The 17,243-nt window shown below is 37.2% G+C and overlaps 1 protein-coding gene across 2 annotated transcripts in view; it reads left to right on the top strand.

The window, feature by feature from the left end:
* B4GALT6 (beta-1,4-galactosyltransferase 6) overlaps positions 1-12,626 on the top strand; it is a 63,606-nt gene extending 50,980 nt beyond the window's left edge. The window contains exons 6-9 of one of the 2 annotated variants that reach the window (XR_008375927.1): positions 7,651-7,838; positions 10,159-10,291; positions 10,567-10,668; positions 11,524-11,658. Coding sequence is in view for 1 of the 2 variants with exons in the window: in XM_053571126.1 (XP_053427101.1) it covers positions 7,651-7,838; positions 10,159-10,281; positions 10,567-10,668; positions 11,524-11,671 (561 nt within the window). In the remaining variant the exon portion in view is untranslated. Of the gene's footprint in view, positions 1-7,650; positions 7,839-10,158; positions 10,292-10,566; positions 10,669-11,523 lie in introns of both variants that reach the window. The other variant, XM_053571126.1, reaches the window with a different exon arrangement.
* Positions 12,627-17,243: the final 4,617 nt, after the last annotated feature.

Raw genomic sequence — 17,243 nt, 5'->3', positions numbered from 1 at the left:
AATATTCCATTGGCTTATAGTATTGCTCTTTTATGCTTTTGTTAGGCTTATGATCTTTATTTCTGAAAACCTCTATAAAGTTTCATCTAATTGAGAAACTGGTTATTTTGTTAATTCAGGGTATTTGGGAGCATTTAGGCTCACATTCTGCCATCTGGACTCAATAACTGGTGCACTTTGGAGTGCAACTCAAAGTCTTATTCTAAATTATACTGAAGCACCCTGGAATTATCTCAGTTCTGTTCACAGTGTTTAATTTTGAAAGAGCATTTCAGTTTATGACCCATGAATTTAAGTACAGAAAGTGAAGGGTAAGTTTTGTGGTTTTATTTTTGTTTTTTTAACACAACAGCAAAGCATGGGTGGTTCTTGATTGCAGATTTCTTTGCTGGCTCGGCTAGCCTGAGAGTCAATGTTGGGTCAGCTTCATTAGATAATCAGAGGCACCTGAATGGGAGCCAGGTAAATTAGTGGACACTGAACATCGGCTATCCTGTTTTCATTTTCAAAGTCATCTCTCTTAATAGAGGAACTTTGTTTTTGCTGTAGCCACATGTATTTTGCTGACATTAGTAATGAAACACCAGCCTCTCCAGAATATAGACGAGGCTCAGTTTGAACTGACAGGTTCCAGAAACAAAGCACGAAACCATGGGATGGCCCAGTACTCTCTCAAATCTGAGATTCTGTGATTCTTTCAGAAATAGAGATAACCAGGAAGAGAGTATTATTCACAAGTATAGGCAAAGAAGAAAGAAGATCACTTGTTTCTGAATAGATATTACCAAAGCTGAGTAAATCATAATTCTTCAATATAGTCTAATTCAAATAGAGTTGAAATGACCCTCACTTTTTATAGTCTGTATATAAAGGCTGTGTCAAGTGTAAATACAAAGAACCTTTTCTGCATTCTTTTTAAACATGGATAAAGTGAGACTTCAGAAACCAAAACAGTGTGATAACACTTGAAGACCAAATCTCCACTTATACCACTGTTGCTTGGTATTGTCACCTTGTATTTCTCATACAGTGCGTGTGGTGCATAGTCATTTTATATTAATGTAATTATTCTGTTCTATTCAATCTGCTTGTCACTTTCCTCCCAAAAAGTATGCCAGGTTTATTTCCTTGTTTGTCAATAGATACGTAATAATATAAATAATACACAAAGTGACCTGGCTTATATTTATACGTTTATTTGATAGAAATATTCATAGTGAATATTCATCTAAATATTCTTAAGATGATTATAGTTTCTCCAACTCCTGTGGTTTATTCTAGCCCTTTTTTTAAATTTCTCTTAGCTTTTTGCCTCTGCTTTTTCTGCCTTATGCATATTATGATGTATATAGTGCATATGTTCTTTTTAATGTAATAATCTATACAATGAAAACAGACTTTTTTTTTTACCTAATAACAAATCAAAATTTTTAGCCACTTTTATGATAACAGCAGTTGTAGATTTCTAAATCTGCTTTTTCAATTGCTGGTTTCCTTTTTTTAAATAATCAGTTTCCCATAATGTATTGGGAAAGGAGATACCTGTCTCTGTGTGGGTTTTTTTTTGTTTGTTTTTTGAGACATAATTTCACTCAGTCACCCTGGGTAGAGTGCTGTGGCATCATTGTAGCTCAAAGCAAGTTCAAATTCTTGGGCTTAGTGATTCTCTTGCTTCAGCCTCCTGAGTAGCTGGGACTACGGGCACCTGCCACCACACCTGGTTAGTTTTTCTACTTTTTTTTCTGTTTTTAGTAGAGACCGGGTCTTGCTTTTGCTCAGGTTGGTCTCTAATTCCTGAGCTCAAGTGGTCTACCCATCTCGGCCTCCCTGCTAGACACAGGGGTAAGCCACTGTGTTTCTGGGATTTTAAAGGCATATTCTCCACTGATGAATTATTTTGTGTGGTGTGATGAAGAAATCTTTGCAAAGCAACTAAGATCCACATTTTTCTTTCCAAATGTCTTAAGTCTGAGTCTCAGCCTTAATCAATACTGACTCAGGACCATGTAATTGATAGCATGTGGGTTTAAGCTAGAAACATCCATTTTCACCACATGTGAAGTAGAGAGTAATTTTTCTGCTGGATGGGTGCCTAGCAGAAGAGCAGCTCAGAAATCCTGGTTAAATATCAAAGTGGAACACGGGGTTACCTCTTCTCCTTTCCAAACTCCTAAAGTGAGAGTGAAAGAGAAAGAACTTTGAAAAAGTTATCAATGACAAGGACAAAGAAAGGGTAGTAGGAGAGAGATTTCAACACATTTCTGGCTGTCAGGAGGCAGGTGGAGTGCTGACAGCTGCCTAGCAGAGCAGAGAATGTCCAAACCTACGTGTTTGTGGCAGATAGTTGTGACAAGAATGGCGTCAGTTTTCTGGGCAGACCTCTGAGAATCTCGGCACTTGAAAGATGTCACAAAGTAGATTGAAGCACTGGGGTAAAGTAAGGAGGTTGTTAGAAGTTTCACTACCAAACAGTCAAATCCCCAGTTGCTCATCTTTGCTTGTGTTGCAGGGGATTACTCTGTTATATCTTATAGAAGTGAAAAGTTTATCCTCTGGAAAAATTGTACTTGAGAAGCTCCTGACTGCATTGACACAGCTACCTTTTGGGGCTTAAAGACAGGGAGTCTGCTTGTGGAGGTTGGGGACCCTCTGGCCTTTTCCCTGTCTGGCTTTTTGAAGCCAGCAGCCATGCATGAATCCCCTTACCCCTCTAATGAACGGCAGGACATAAGTGATGTCTTTATTAAGAAATAGATGAGCCTCAGGAAAAAGACAACCCATCTGACATTGGAGGTCTTTGAAGGAAAAGGCCAGCTCCCTGCTCCCTCCCTTTATCACCTCCCCGCCACCCACTTCCATTCTTTTCAACAAAGGGGATGTGGCAATGAACAGACAAGAAAAGGCTCCTTCCTGTGCTTGTGCAGAAAGACAGGTGGTAAGTAATTGTGTGCTATGTCAGGTGGAGGCTCAGGGCAGATAGTAGTCAGGGCAGGCAAGGATGCTCTTTTACACAGAGTATTTGGGGAAGGCCTTGCCAAAGAGATGAAGGAGCACAGTGCTGATGTGGGGGAGTCACTCCAGGCCGGGCAAGGGGTTGCTTGATGTGTTTGAGCAGAGAGGTCACTATTACCAGAGTTGCCAGGGGAAGAGCATGCTGGCGAGGAGATCAAAAGCAAATAATGAGGTCTAATAGTTCAGGTGAATACTTGCAGTGTTCCAGGTGAGGTCAGAAAGACACTGGAGGATTTAAGTAGAGGGATAAGTTGGTCTAACTATGTTTACAGAATGACTCTGGCTGCGTTGTTGAGCATAAGCTGTAATGTTCAGGCTGAAACAAGGGGCCATTAGAAGGCTTTGGTGGCTGTCTAGGGAGCATTTGATGACAACGTGGGCTCCTGTAGTCATGAAAGAGTGGTGAGGAGTGGTTGGGTTTGTACTATGTTGGGTTTAAAAGTGGTATTTGCTGATGAATTGAGTGTGTAGTGTGAGTGATGGAGAATAGTCAAACATGATGCCAGGACTTTTGTCCTTAACAAGGAAGGGCATTGCTGGTTCCTGAGCTGTGGACAAATAGAATACTGGAGGAAGAGAAATGTGCCTTTTTTGTTGTTTTAATGTGGGCCAGCCTGAGCAAGATCGAGACCCTGTCTCTACTAAAAGTAGAAAATAGAAAACCTAGGTGGGCATTGTAGAGGATGCTTGTAGTCCCACTACTTGGGAGGCTGAGGCAGGAGGATCACTTGAGCTCAGGATTTTAAGGTTGCTGTGAGCGATGATGCCATGACATTCTACCAAAGGTGACAGAGTGAGACTGTGTCTCAAAAAAAAAATAAATGTTCTTCCAGAAAAATGACAAATGATTATGAATCAGAAAGGTAGGAATGTTCTCAGTAATGCTGACAGCTAGAAGATTATGGAGGCATGCTTTTAAATTTCTAGGGAAAAGTTATTTTCAACCTAGAATTTTTTATTCAGGCAAAATGTCAGTCAAGTGTGAGGGTAAACTAGTGGCATTTTCAATCATTCATTGACTGAGAGCTTATTTTCTAGGAAAAGAAATATTCCTTTCTTAGGAAGCTCCTGAAGGATGTGTGCCTCAGAAGATTGAGCAAGTCCAGTTGGAGACGGGGGATTTAGGAAATGACAGGCCCCAGTGATAGCCACTCATGGTCTGGAAGGTGGGCTTGGGAGATGGAAAAAGAATTGACAGATGATTGATGTGCTTGGATGATTACATCAGTTATTAGTAGGTATAGGGCATATCTCTTGGGCCTTTTGTACAAAGTAGTAATAGTTATATAGAAAACTATGACTAATCCTAGTTTGAGAAGGAAAACAGAATCAGTTCACTCAGCACTGAAGAATTATTTGTGTAGTCTGAATCATGTGAATTCTATTGATTTAATCAAGAATTATAACTATCTTGTGAGAATGAAGATAAGGGCAGTGGATATGGTGAGTTAATTTCTCCACTACTATGATAAGAAGTTAAAGAGTTGACAGTCAAAGAAGCAAGAAATATCAGAACTGTCATTACCCCAGAATACAGAGACAAATACCAGAATAAACATCTGGAGGAGTTGAAATGTATTGCTCTTGGAGGATGAGATGGGTTAGACACGGAACTTATTTTTATTATAAGCCCATGAGTATTATGTCCATATTTAATAAAAACCATTTTTAAAACCTTAAAGGAAAGTAGTTTCTTAAAACTTCTGATGTTGTATCAGTAATAACCATCTTTTCTTTTTTATTTCCATTTCATTGGTGAAAGAAAAGAGGTTGTAAAAAGTAAAGTGGGAGGTCAAGGAGGGAGAATTTTGGGGGATCAGGAGTTCAAGACCAGCCTGAGCAAGAGTGAGACCTCCATCTCTCCTAAAAATAGAAAAAATTCAGATTGTATTATAAAAATAAAAAAAGAATCAGCACCAGCACATTGTACCCTACATATGCATGAATGTATTCATGATCAATGTGAATTTGACTTAATAAAAATAAAATAGAAAAATTTTCTCAAAAAAAAAGTAGGCAGCGCCTATAGCTCAGTGGGTAGGGCAGCGGCCATGTAAACTGAGGCTGGCCAGTTTGAATGTGGCCCAAGCCAGCTAAAACAATGACAACTCCAACAAGAAAGAAAAAAATAGCCGGACGTTGTGGCTGGTGCCTGAGATCCCAGCTACTTGGGAGGCTGAGGCAGGAGTATCGCTTGAACCCAAGAGTTTGCTGTTGCTGTGAGCTGTGATGCTACGGCACTCTACCGAGGGTGACAGCTTGAGACTCTGTCTCAAAAAAAAGTAAACTGATTTTTATTACCTTAAGTTAGTACAAGACCCAGGACTAAAACTTAGTAATTTTTTACTTTCGAGGAAGCCCTCTGGTGATGTCTGTGGCCATGTGTCTCATTCACTTCTGTCATAATCCTTTCTTGTTTAAAACTTTGGGAATGATTTTGAGAAATGTTGCTAAGACATCAATAAATTCTCTTTAATTTTCTTTAGATAAAGAATGAAACTTGTTTATTGCCAGCTCACCTTACTATAGTTTCACTAGTAAATAAAGGAAATGGTTGTAATATAGGAAGTTGGGCTCTGTGTAACAAGTTAGGTTGGGTTTTTGTTTTTGTCTCTTAACATGACCTTGGTCTTCCTCATATGCAAGAATAATAGAAACACCTTGTTGCCCTTGCACTTTGATGTTTTTTCCCTAATGTCAATGGTTATAATAAATTAAGCTGGGTTTTATATAATAATTTCCCTTTGTTTTTTTCCCCTGATATGCTCTTTATTACAAGCATTAAGAATATCAAGTTAGATCTCCCTGGCTTTGTTATGTTGAGTTACCTTTGAGTTTTCTGCTTCTCTTAGTCTCGATGGCATATGGAAAGCACCACTAAAAATAACGCCTATATTATTTTTAATGAGTTTATTTTTTCTGTATTATTTTTTCAAATAATACATATCCTGATACATTTGGAGTAGAACAGAAATATATTATTATATAAATATGATGATGTACCAGTAGATGAGATAATTGTTGGGAACCAGCCCCAATCTTCACTGTGGTCCTTCCAGTGCATGGCAGAGAAGGAAGAATAAAGGAAAAGGAAAAGACAGACACAGATTCAAGTTTAAAAACAGTGCGGGCCAAGGGATCTTTGCCTCTAGTTGTGAGGATTCAGTGAAGACCCTGACTCCACTAGCTATGTATTTATTTCATACATCTAGTAGGAGAAGGCCAAATTCTTACATCTTAATTCTTGCTGAGCTTGCATTCCCCAGTTAAACTATGTCTTAAACTACCCCGTTTCCCCGAAAATAAGACATCCTCCGAAAATAAGACCTACTTACAGGAAAGATGAGACGTCCCCTGAAAATAAGACCTAGCACATCTTTGGGAGCACACCTTAAAATAAGACACTGTTGTCTTATTTTCGGGGAAATAGGGTAGCTACTTGAATCAAACTGATTCACTTCTTACTTATCCCATTCTAAGTTATTTAAGTATCTAACACAAAACAAGGAACAGAGGGACCCAGTTTGAAGGCAGGAAACCAGCTGCAGACCCTATTTAGGCCATGCACACAAATTCCTCGAGGAGTGATTAGACACGTGGAAATTTGTGGGGGCGACCTGGCCATGCCATACTGAGAAATGGGAGAAAGAGGATACTCTCTCACCTTGGCAAGAGGCAAGATAAGGCATTCTTGCTAATCTCATCTGTCTGGCTCTTTATTTTTTATTTATTTATTTTTTTTTCTTGAACAAAGTCTCACTATGCTGCCCATGGTAAAGTGCCGGGGCGTCACAGCTCACAGCGATCTCAAACTCTTGGGCTTAAGCAATTCTCTTGCCTCAGTCTCCCAAGTACCTGGGACAATAGGCGCCTGTCACGACACCAGCTATTTTTTTTGTTGCAAGCAATTGTCATTGTTGTTTAGCTGGCCGGACCAGGTTCGAACCTGCCAGCCTAGGTGTTTATGGCTGGCACTGTAACCACTGTGCTATGGGTGCTAAGCCTATCTGGCTCTTTAATTGTAACTGTTTCTGACTCCCAGCATCAACTCTTACTGATGGGGCAGCTGTGCCTCCTCTGAGCCAGTCATATTCGTGGAGAGATGGAACTTTAACAATGCCTTTTGATTATTTTTAAGGCCCAGACCGTGGCTGTGGCTCTAACAACCAGCTGGAGAAACCTAGTATTGCGGTCATAGTCTGAATGGGTCCATGCTTCTGTTGATCCACATCTGTCCAGTCTCTGGTCTCCTCTGCCCATCCTTTGCAGTCATTTTCTTAATTCCTAAACCTCTTGTAGTAAACAATTAAAAGTTAGTTTTGAGTTTATCAAATCATTATTTCTAGCAATGCAAGCACATCAAGATATTATGACTCTTCCTTTAAGTATATCTACTTTTCCACCCACAGATAATAACAGAAATATGGTTATTTCTCTCTTCTCTGTTACTAAAGTATAAAATAATACAGTAAATAAATTTAAATAGTATATTGGAAAATCCTAAAGCATGTTTATTACTTACCTGTTTGATTTGGGTATAATATTGTTATTATTTGACCATGATGGAACATATTAGAAAAGTCAGATGACAAAGCATGAACACATTTGTACCTTTCTGTCTGGGTTTGCTCTGTGAAGACTGGCACACAGCCTTTTAACCGTGCGATGCTCTTCAATGTGGGTTTCAAAGAGGCCATGAAAGACAGTGTCTGGGACTGCGTCATCTTCCATGATGTGGATCATCTGCCTGAAAATGACCGCAACTATTATGGATGTGGAGAAATGCCACGTCATTTTGCAGCAAAGCTGGATAAATACATGTACATGTAAGTAGTGGGCACCATCCCCGATATCATACGGTACACTAGCACAATCACAGCATTGAAATGGTGGTGGTATTACATGCCTACACCTGAGAGAGCTCAGGAGTCTGAAGAATCTTCTTCAACTGCAACACATCTTCCTAGAGAGCCGGGACTCAGCACGGCCTTTCATTCTTCCGGTCACTTCTTTACACAGAGGTTTGAGTGCAGTGTGGTGGAAAAGAGAGCATGGTTTCTGCAGTCAGGCACGTGCAGGTTTAAATTTGGGTTCTCATACTTATAGGACTTGGTTAGTAGTTGCACCTCAGCGGGTTGGTTTCCTGTTCACTGGAATAATTGATAGGCCTGCGGTGTGGTAGGTGCGGGACTCCTGTTGGCTGCCCCTGCCTTCCTCCCTCCAGTGATGGTTCACAGTCACTCTTCACTTACTCAGTCATAATAATAAATCTTTTCATTCTCCAGCTAGAGGTATCTTAAAATATAAACAGTCATCAGCCCGAGCTAGTGACTTACTTTGACATGAAAGGATGCAGGTTAATCTGGGAACGTGATCCCAGTTGTCACTGGCTAATGGAAGGGGAGAGGAAAGGAGGCTGCTGTTTGTTGCCTGGATCAGGAAGATATTGACTCACAGGTTTGCCTGGTACTACTTTGTAGAGTAGAGAGAGGCAAAAAGTCTCAAGGATGTGGAGCAGAGAAATTAGCATTAAGACAGGAAAAAAGAAAAGAATGCTCCCCCCCTTTACTGGTCATTGTTGTCATTAGAAAGTGCGTTTTACAAGGGTACATGTTAAATCTAAGTGTAGAATATAAATATCTTAACACAATAACTAAGAAAATGCGGTGACGGCTATGTTAACCAGAAAGTATTTCAAATTGTGTATAAAACCAGCAGATTGTACCCCATAATTGCATTAATATACACAGCTATGATTTAATTTAAAAAAAAAAAAGCCTTTTTCTGTACTCCAGGTCTGGGGTTACCGTGGAGAAAGCCCTCAAGGTTCTATTCCCAATCTGGTTCTTAGCCCTTCTGGAAACTTGATTTTGGTCAATCTTCTCTAGGGTCAGATTAGCTGCAGAGTAACTGATTTATACTAAAAAATATAAAAGGCATGTACACTAAGCATTCTGAATTAATTTTTTATACTCGAAAGTATCATTTTTCTAATGAGCAAAATACAGGTGACCATAAACAGTGCAGGGTTATGTTATGGGTACCAGCCTCCTGCATTGACGAAAATCTGCTATAACTTGATTCCCCCAAAACTTAACTACTAGAATAGCCTACTATTGACCAGAAACCTTACTAATAACTTAAACAATTGATTAACATGTATTTTGTATATGCATTACATAGTGTATTCTTACCATAAAGTATAGTAGAGAAAAGAAAATGTCATTAAGAAAATCCATAAAGAAGAGAAAAATATACACTGGAGGAGCCTGGAGAGGAGAGGGTGGTCTTGCTGTCTCAGGAGGGGCCGGGGTGAAAGATGGAGGATATAGAGACAGGAAGATTTCTGGACATGAGAGTTTATTCAGGATGACAGGTCTGGGAATGCTACCTCAACAACAGAAAACTAATCTGTATCCAGACTAGCAACTCAGATAATTAAAAGTATAGTTTAGAAACTACTGTATAGTTTGACAGATTCCTTGGACTATGAGTTAAGGAAGGGTAAGGAAAATAAAACCCAAATTTAAAATATAGTTAGTTTTCTAAATATTAGTACATTAAAAGTAAATATAAATATCCATGAGTATTTGAGGAATAGAGAATCCCAACAGATAAAATGATTTTAGGAATAGGAATAGCTAGTCATGTCAAAGGTAACCTCTAAGAGTTGTCTTTTATAGTTTATGTTTGTCCTGCTTTATATAATAAAAATAAATTTATAAATAAATTTATCAGTACATTTAGTTTGTAGAATGTTTTTAGTTCAGCAACTTTTGGCATGCATTGACAGTTAGTGATACATTTAATTAAGTTTACTTTTGTTGTAAAATATATAAATTTTGATCACTGCGTCTTGTTTTGAGTTTTATTTATATTTCAGATATTAAATTTCAGTAGCCACAAGTGTTTTATTATGTGTGTAACAACACATTTTACTACTTGTTTCAGTAGAATTTAAAAATATTTTATTTCTTGGCATATTTTGGAATACTTCTCATTTTCCAGAATACTATTTAATCAACATAATTGTTTATATGGAAAATAAGGGTATATTCTGCAAAGTACATGAAAGAGACCTTGATTTCACAGGGCAAACTGTGAGGATTTCGTTCTTAGAAGGCCATATCCTGCTTTCTTTTTTAGTCTTCCATACAAAGAGTTTTTTGGTGGTGTGAGTGGACTAACAGTGGAACAGTTTAGAAGGATCAATGGTTTTCCTAACGCCTTCTGGGGATGGGGCGGAGAAGATGATGACCTCTGGAACAGGTGCGTTGAGGTACAAATTGCTTCACAATAGAATATTTATACATCTTAGTACTTTTTGGTAAATCCTAGTATTCATCTATTCTAAGAAAGGATGGGGTGGGAAGTTATTGAGGTTCCTAAATCTTGTTTGTGTTTCTTCTTTTTTTCATTAAAACTGTCTTCTGAAATTATTGTCAGCATAGAGATTAGAGCATTCTTTTGCATTTTAAAATTGAACCCACATAATCTATTCTTCTGTGAACTTTTATTTCTTTTATATTTTCATTTCTGTATGTTGTATTGTAGAGTTCACTATGCCGGATATAATGTAACCAGACCAGAGGGAGACTTAGGAAAGTACAAGTCTATTCCTCACCACCATCGAGGTGAAGTCCAGTTTTTAGGACGGTGAGTTTAATGTCATCTTCAGATACCAGGGCTTCAAAGCTACTTAATATATGAAAGATAAAAGTGTATTACACCCAAAAAGATCTGCTGAAGGGAATCTTCTTTGTGGAAGGAAAGCATTTTTTTGGGTGCATGTTTTGAAGAGATGCACATATGATGTCTGACATGAGTTCATGAACTCATCATAGAAAATGTGCTACATACCTCATTGCTAAATATCACGATGGTCACTTTTGAAGTACTCACCTTGGGAAGCTATGCACTGATGCCAGTTCCCAGTCGACTCTTGAAAGCAAGTAGTCATAGAATGAGGCCTGACAATTTCACAAACTTGTCCCCATGTGCTCACGTTGGCAGCACTGGACAAACTCACTGAAGTTTCCTACCTTGACATAGCAGCGTCTCACAGCTGTGTTCATGTTGATGTGTGGGGGGGTCTTGCTTAGCGGCTTCCTTACTGCATGTTTTTGTATGCTGCACTACAACTGATTCTAAGGAAGGAGTTCTAACATTGACTTGAAGAGTGAGCTAGGCCCTGGCGTCGGTGCAAACCTTCCCCAGGGGAGTATTTCAAAGGTGATAGTGATATGCAGCAATGAAGTACATAGCACTTTCTCTAGGAGGAGTCTGTGAACTTAATTGCATACATTTGTTTTTCAGGTGGTAATTCTTGGCTAGTAAAATTGCTAATTCAGAATAAGGGTTTAGACATTTTCAGTTAATGCACGTGAACCAGAAATTGTAAAGAGCTTTAAATGCTTTCATTAATTAGAAGCTGATTTGAGCATATTCCTCTTCAATTTTCCTTTTTGAACATGTTTTTGTTAACTTTTTTTTCTTCTTCTAACACTATAGGTATAAATTACTAAGGTATTCTAAAGAGCGTCAGTACATCGATGGGTTGAACAATTTGATATATAGGCCAAACATACTGGTTGATAGGTTGTATACAAATATATCTGTAAACCTCATGCCAGAGTTGGCTCCAATCGAAGACTATTAGAGAAGTAACTCTCATGGCAAGATAGACCACAGTGCTGGATCATAAACTCGGAGTGCACTCTAACAGAGGTCAGTGATCGGTTATGTCACAGTGCCCTGTTCTCTGAAAAGGAGAAGAGCCAGCAGTCCTCAATGTTTACAGCGTGGGACTAGATACAATCGACCTTCTTCCATCCATCCTCTCTGCTTTGAGACGCACCCCCACAGCAAGCAGTGCAGAAACCCAAAGCCATTGCTTAAGATTGGAAATGGAGAGCTCCCTATAAAGAGAAGCTTTTTTATACTAAAATCTGTAATTTAACCAATAGAATGCTTTTATTTCCATTTAGACATATTTTGTACATATGTGATATAAATTAAGGTGTTTAAATTGTTGAAAAAGAAGATATGTTGCAGTTTTGCATGTGATTGATTATGCCTTTATTGGAATTTTATAGACATTTTTTAATTTGCATGAAAAAAAAACCACTGTAAACTGTCACTAAACAAAGGTTAACCCCTGTGTGAAATGAAGGATCTGTCAGTAATTGACAGCCAACTAATACAGTAAACTGTTACACTAGTTCTGAGCTTTAGACCTCAGCCTTTCATGTGGAGAAGTCACAGCTTTCTTAGGGCTTTAAAGGGAAAAAAGAAAGGACTTAAACAGCTTTTTTTCTTACCGGGATTCCCTATTTTTTTCCTTGCTTGCAACCTCATCAGATTTTGCTATAAATCACAACCATATGGTTTATGCATATTGCATGAGTATTAACCAAGAAAACCCTAAAAGTTGTGATGTGATATGATATAAATGACCTCTTTATGTTCAAATGTCTTTCATGTACCTCTGGTGTAAGTGTCAGGGATTTTGTGCCTCAAAACTGTTCTCAAGGCTGTGTGTTTATATGCTGTATTTTTTTTTTTAATTCACAGTGAACAGCACTTTTATTATTTCTAGTTCAGAAGAGCCAAAATATCTTCATTTAAAAAAATCCAGTTTTGTTTTTTTTTTTTTAAAGAATGATCTATGGAAAACCCAGTAGTACTTGTAATATACAAATGAATTATACTATTAGATATGAAATTAAATGTTCTATTTTTATGAAGATAAATGGTTAGTAGATAAAAGCAAGTTTTAATTCTGAGACATAGAATTTCACTTTGGAAAGGGACCCTTAAATGTCAACCAGTTTCTTTCGAACGTTTTTTCTTTTTAGAGACAGAGTCTCACTTTATCACTCTCGGTAGAGTGCTGTGCTGTCACAGCTCACAGCAACCTCCAGCTCTTGGGCTTAGGCGATTCTGTTGCCTCAGCCTCCCACGTAGCTGGGACTACAAGTGCCCACCACAACACACGGCTATTTTTTTGTTGCAGTTTGGCTGGGACCACCATCATTTTTTTTTACTTTTAAGAAATTACATCTCTGATGTTAGTAAAATTTCCTCATTAAAAGTATAATTTAGAAGAATTATCTTAAAATACTTTATCAGTTATTTAAGTGCACTGATACTATGGCACTTCTCTGAAAACAGTTCATAATACTACCTGATATCAAGTACATTTATCTTAAATTTGCTTGAAGTTTTCCATGGCCAAACCAAACAATATTCTTATTTTGAAAATTATCAATTACAAATGATTCCTTAAAATGTCTTCAGATATTTTTACAAACTTAAAAAATTATATATCTATAAAGTGAATCTTTAACATGAAGAACAATAGAAATCTGTGTATGGGAGATGTTTGGATAATATATGCCTCTTGGATTGTTCACCTGAAACAGAAATATGGTTGTTTATCTCAGGTTGTAAGTTTGATATCGAAATGTCATTTTTTATGGCAATATTGATGATACAAATGACCACAAGCCAAATCATAAAAAAACTAAAGTTCTTATACTTTGAGAAAATAGATAGCCTCTTCCTTATGATTCCAAACAGAATTTTTCCATATTTATTTCTTAGGAATATGTCCAAAATATTTATCTGTTAATTTTTTTCGTGGCATTCAAAATAACGAAAAATCAAATGTTCTAAAAATTAAGATATTTGTACTTAATTTGTGTATCTGTTCATTTTCTATCTCTCATACCAATATGGATTTGTTAAGTGATGAAACACACTGGGAAGGTTAACATTTGTTGATCATTAACCCAATAATACTTAAAATGTTTTAGTGGTGGGGAAACACGAGGGCCGTTTCTGAGTCTTATCATAGAGGAAACATTTTTCTCTTTCCAATGTGGAACTACCCGCATTTCGTATATTTTCATTTTGATAAACATCTTACAGTTTCAAGAAAATTCAGTACTACTAACATCTGCCTTATTTTCCTGCAGTATGCCTGAGATTAATTTTTGTTGTAGGAGTGAGAAGCGGACGTTTTGCTTCTTTCAGTTTTGAATGCAGTATGTTATCCTGTGTAAACCACCTCACTAGTTTGCTTTTTGTTTGGTTTGATTTTGGTATTTAAGTGTAAACCTGAAATTATTTTTCATCTATAAACAGTGACCCTTACATGTTCCCATAACATGTTCCCATAAGAATGACAGACCTTTGCTCTGTTGTCTCCATTATTTGACAGTAAATCTAATCTGTAAAGATTAATGCATATATTGCCAATGCAAACTATTTTTTGTAGATTTATTAATGAATGTGTTGCTTGCTTCGTATCATATACATACTGCCGAGTATTTATATGAAAGAGCATTATTTCATTTCTAAACAAATCATGTGAGACAAATTGAAACCTTTCTAAAATTATGAGGACATTTTCTGATAAATTATCTGTTATATTTCTTAGTCTCGCAGTCAAGAAACCTGCATATGTGGATCTAGAGCTATTAGGATTCCCTGTGGCACTACTGGGAAAATGATGGCGTGCCTTTCAGCTTGAGAAGTAATGATTCAGGGGGCCTGTTTGTAGAAAAGAGGAAAAGTACGTAGTATTTTTACTGTAGTATTATGTCTAATTCACGGTGGAGATAGTCATTTTTGCCAAAACGAGGGTTTAATGAGTATTTTTTTTAAATCTAAATTGAAATTTTAGTTTGTATTTTGTGAACAGGTGTTCAGTAAGAAAACCTTATTTACAATATTATGTAATTTCAAAATTATGTATTAAAAACTTGCCTATTTTCCTTTTCAGCCAAGATCTTAATATCCATTTTAAAACAAAATTGAAATGTATCTAATACGATAGTCTCCTTCTGGAGGCTCCCTAAAAGTGAAAGCAGATTTGGTATCATTTTATTTTGGCTTTGCTTAACTCTGTTATGTTTCTTTATATGTCTTACAGATAAGTAGTATTTTAGATTTATTGCCTTGGACTTGCAGGTATGCCAGTTGAGAGAACTAAAATGGTCATTGTGTTTATCAGAAAGAGAAAGTGTACTTAAGATTATTTTATTTATTAAGATATGAAAGGCTTCTACATAAATGCACTGAAATAAGTGCTAGTAATTCCTTGTACTCTCATTTTTTTTTTTTTTTTTTTGCTTCTCATGGAAATGTTTGTACTTTTTTATCATTGTCTTTTACGAAATATAATGTTCTAAAGACTTTGTGTGAAGATGTAATTATTTTCTCTCAGAAACTTTTTGGGGTTACATCCCTCCCCCCCTTTCTCTAAATTGTTATCCTAAATTTTAAGTGAATTATTGGTTGTTTGACACTAGAGTTGCAACATAAGTATAAGGAAACTACAGCATAAATATATTTAGAGATCACCTCATCTCTTTTACCTCAAAAAAGGTAATATTTACACATTTTTCATTAGTACACTGAGCAATCTATTGTATCAAGATAAATATTTAAGAATTCATTTTTAGCATACATTTTCTTCTCCCTAAACAACTATAATAAACAAAGCTGGTATGTTATGGTCAGTTTACTTCTTGTTTTTTATCAAGTAGTATTGACAACCTGTGAGGCAAAGATTCAAATCTCAGAAATACCTGAGGACTAGATTTGTATTTGGGACTGGATTGTGAGATCGTGGTGTCTGTCAACTTACTATTTGCATAATGAATTTTAAGTGTTAATTGATTTTATGCATAGAATGATGTGTAGGGATATTGTCGCTGTATATCACAAATGAACTGGTTATTAAATCATTACCATCTTAAGTCCTTTGAAGCAATAGAATTTAGTTGGCTTAGTTTGCCCCAAGTTTCTACCTATGTATGGTATTAATGTGCCCTCTGGTGAAACATGCCAACTCAATTTAATAATAGACACATTAAATATCTATATATATAAAGTATATGTAGTTTGCTAAAGTACACTATCTTTAAACATAGGGATTTAAAATTACGGATATACCCTGGACCAGAATTCATTTAGAGAAGGCTGTGCTTAGAAGCATCCACTTGTATTGCTCTTGATTTAAGTGACTTCAGAAAAAAAAAGGGGGGGGATTCATCTCTTTGCTACAATTAAAAGAAAAATATTTGATTTGAGAAATAAAACTGGGCGGCACCTGTGGCTCAAGGAGTAGGGCGCCGGTCCCATATGCCGGAGGTGGTGGGTTCAAACCCAGCCCCAGCCAAAAAATCACAAAAAAAAAAAAAAAGAGAAATAAAACTTGCATCCTTCTCAACACATTCCTGTAACATTTTGGTGGATTTGAAGACCACTGCTAATTTAATCTTCCCTATTTTATCAGTTTAAGTTTGTGCTCTGGAAGATGTCACGAGTTATCAGACATTCCCTATGCTCAGGAATGTATGTCTTCTACGTGTCAAATGGGAGCACCAGAAGAGCCACACGCTGTCAAACAAGCTGTTGTGTAAGTCCTCTGCAGACACTGGTTTTCTGTCTCACTAAAGTCATGTCAGGCTCCTCGAGCAGTTTTTGTCGGTGCAGTCTTTCAGCACGTTCTGAAACGTGCACTTCAGAAAGGCAGTTGAGATCATTGTTCTTCTGCAGTACAACTTAAGGATTTGGTTAACATTTTTGCTTAAGGAGGGCTCTGAGGAAGGTGGGTTACAAGCAAATCCTCTGTAATCAAACTGGTCCTTGAATTCAGGGATCCTCTACCATCTGTGAAATATTAGCAAAATGTCAAACCTCAGTGGTCCTGTTCCCCGATCTCTCCATCAAGGATGATAGTAATTACCCAAGGATCGCTGCAATGATTAAGGTGACGTGACCCTAACAGAGCAAACGGAACCCTTACTCAGTGCCTGACACACTCAGCAAAGGTTGGCTCACATTGTCAGTTTTTCAGCTTTGGATTAGCAAGCTTTTCTTCCATAGAAATTATCTTGGATTATATTTAAAAAATGATGCATTTAATTCTACTAGGAAATGGAGTCTGTGATTACAGTATATGTAAACAATTAGTAAAACTGGTAAAAGTGCACAGTTGAACTCTGTCTGTGATAGTCATGAGAAGAAATGTAGCAAATAGGAATCAGTGCCCCTTTCCTTAGAAGGTTGTGTGATTTCAAGGGGACAACATGAAAAGCACCTGTTACAATACGTAGTTCATGGATGGCTTTTATTAATTCTCTTGGTTTCATAACAGAAAAGCAGAATGTCCTCCACGTGCCTGAGCCGCTCACTCTCTCCTACTTTGGCTTTGAGTC

This window comes from Nycticebus coucang, chromosome 19 (genome assembly GCF_027406575.1).
Source record: "Nycticebus coucang isolate mNycCou1 chromosome 19, mNycCou1.pri, whole genome shotgun sequence".
Classification (NCBI taxonomy): domain Eukaryota; kingdom Metazoa; phylum Chordata; class Mammalia; order Primates; family Lorisidae; genus Nycticebus; species Nycticebus coucang.
The sequence above is the reverse complement of the archived record's forward strand: the minus strand, read 5'-3'. Positions and strand labels throughout refer to the sequence as shown.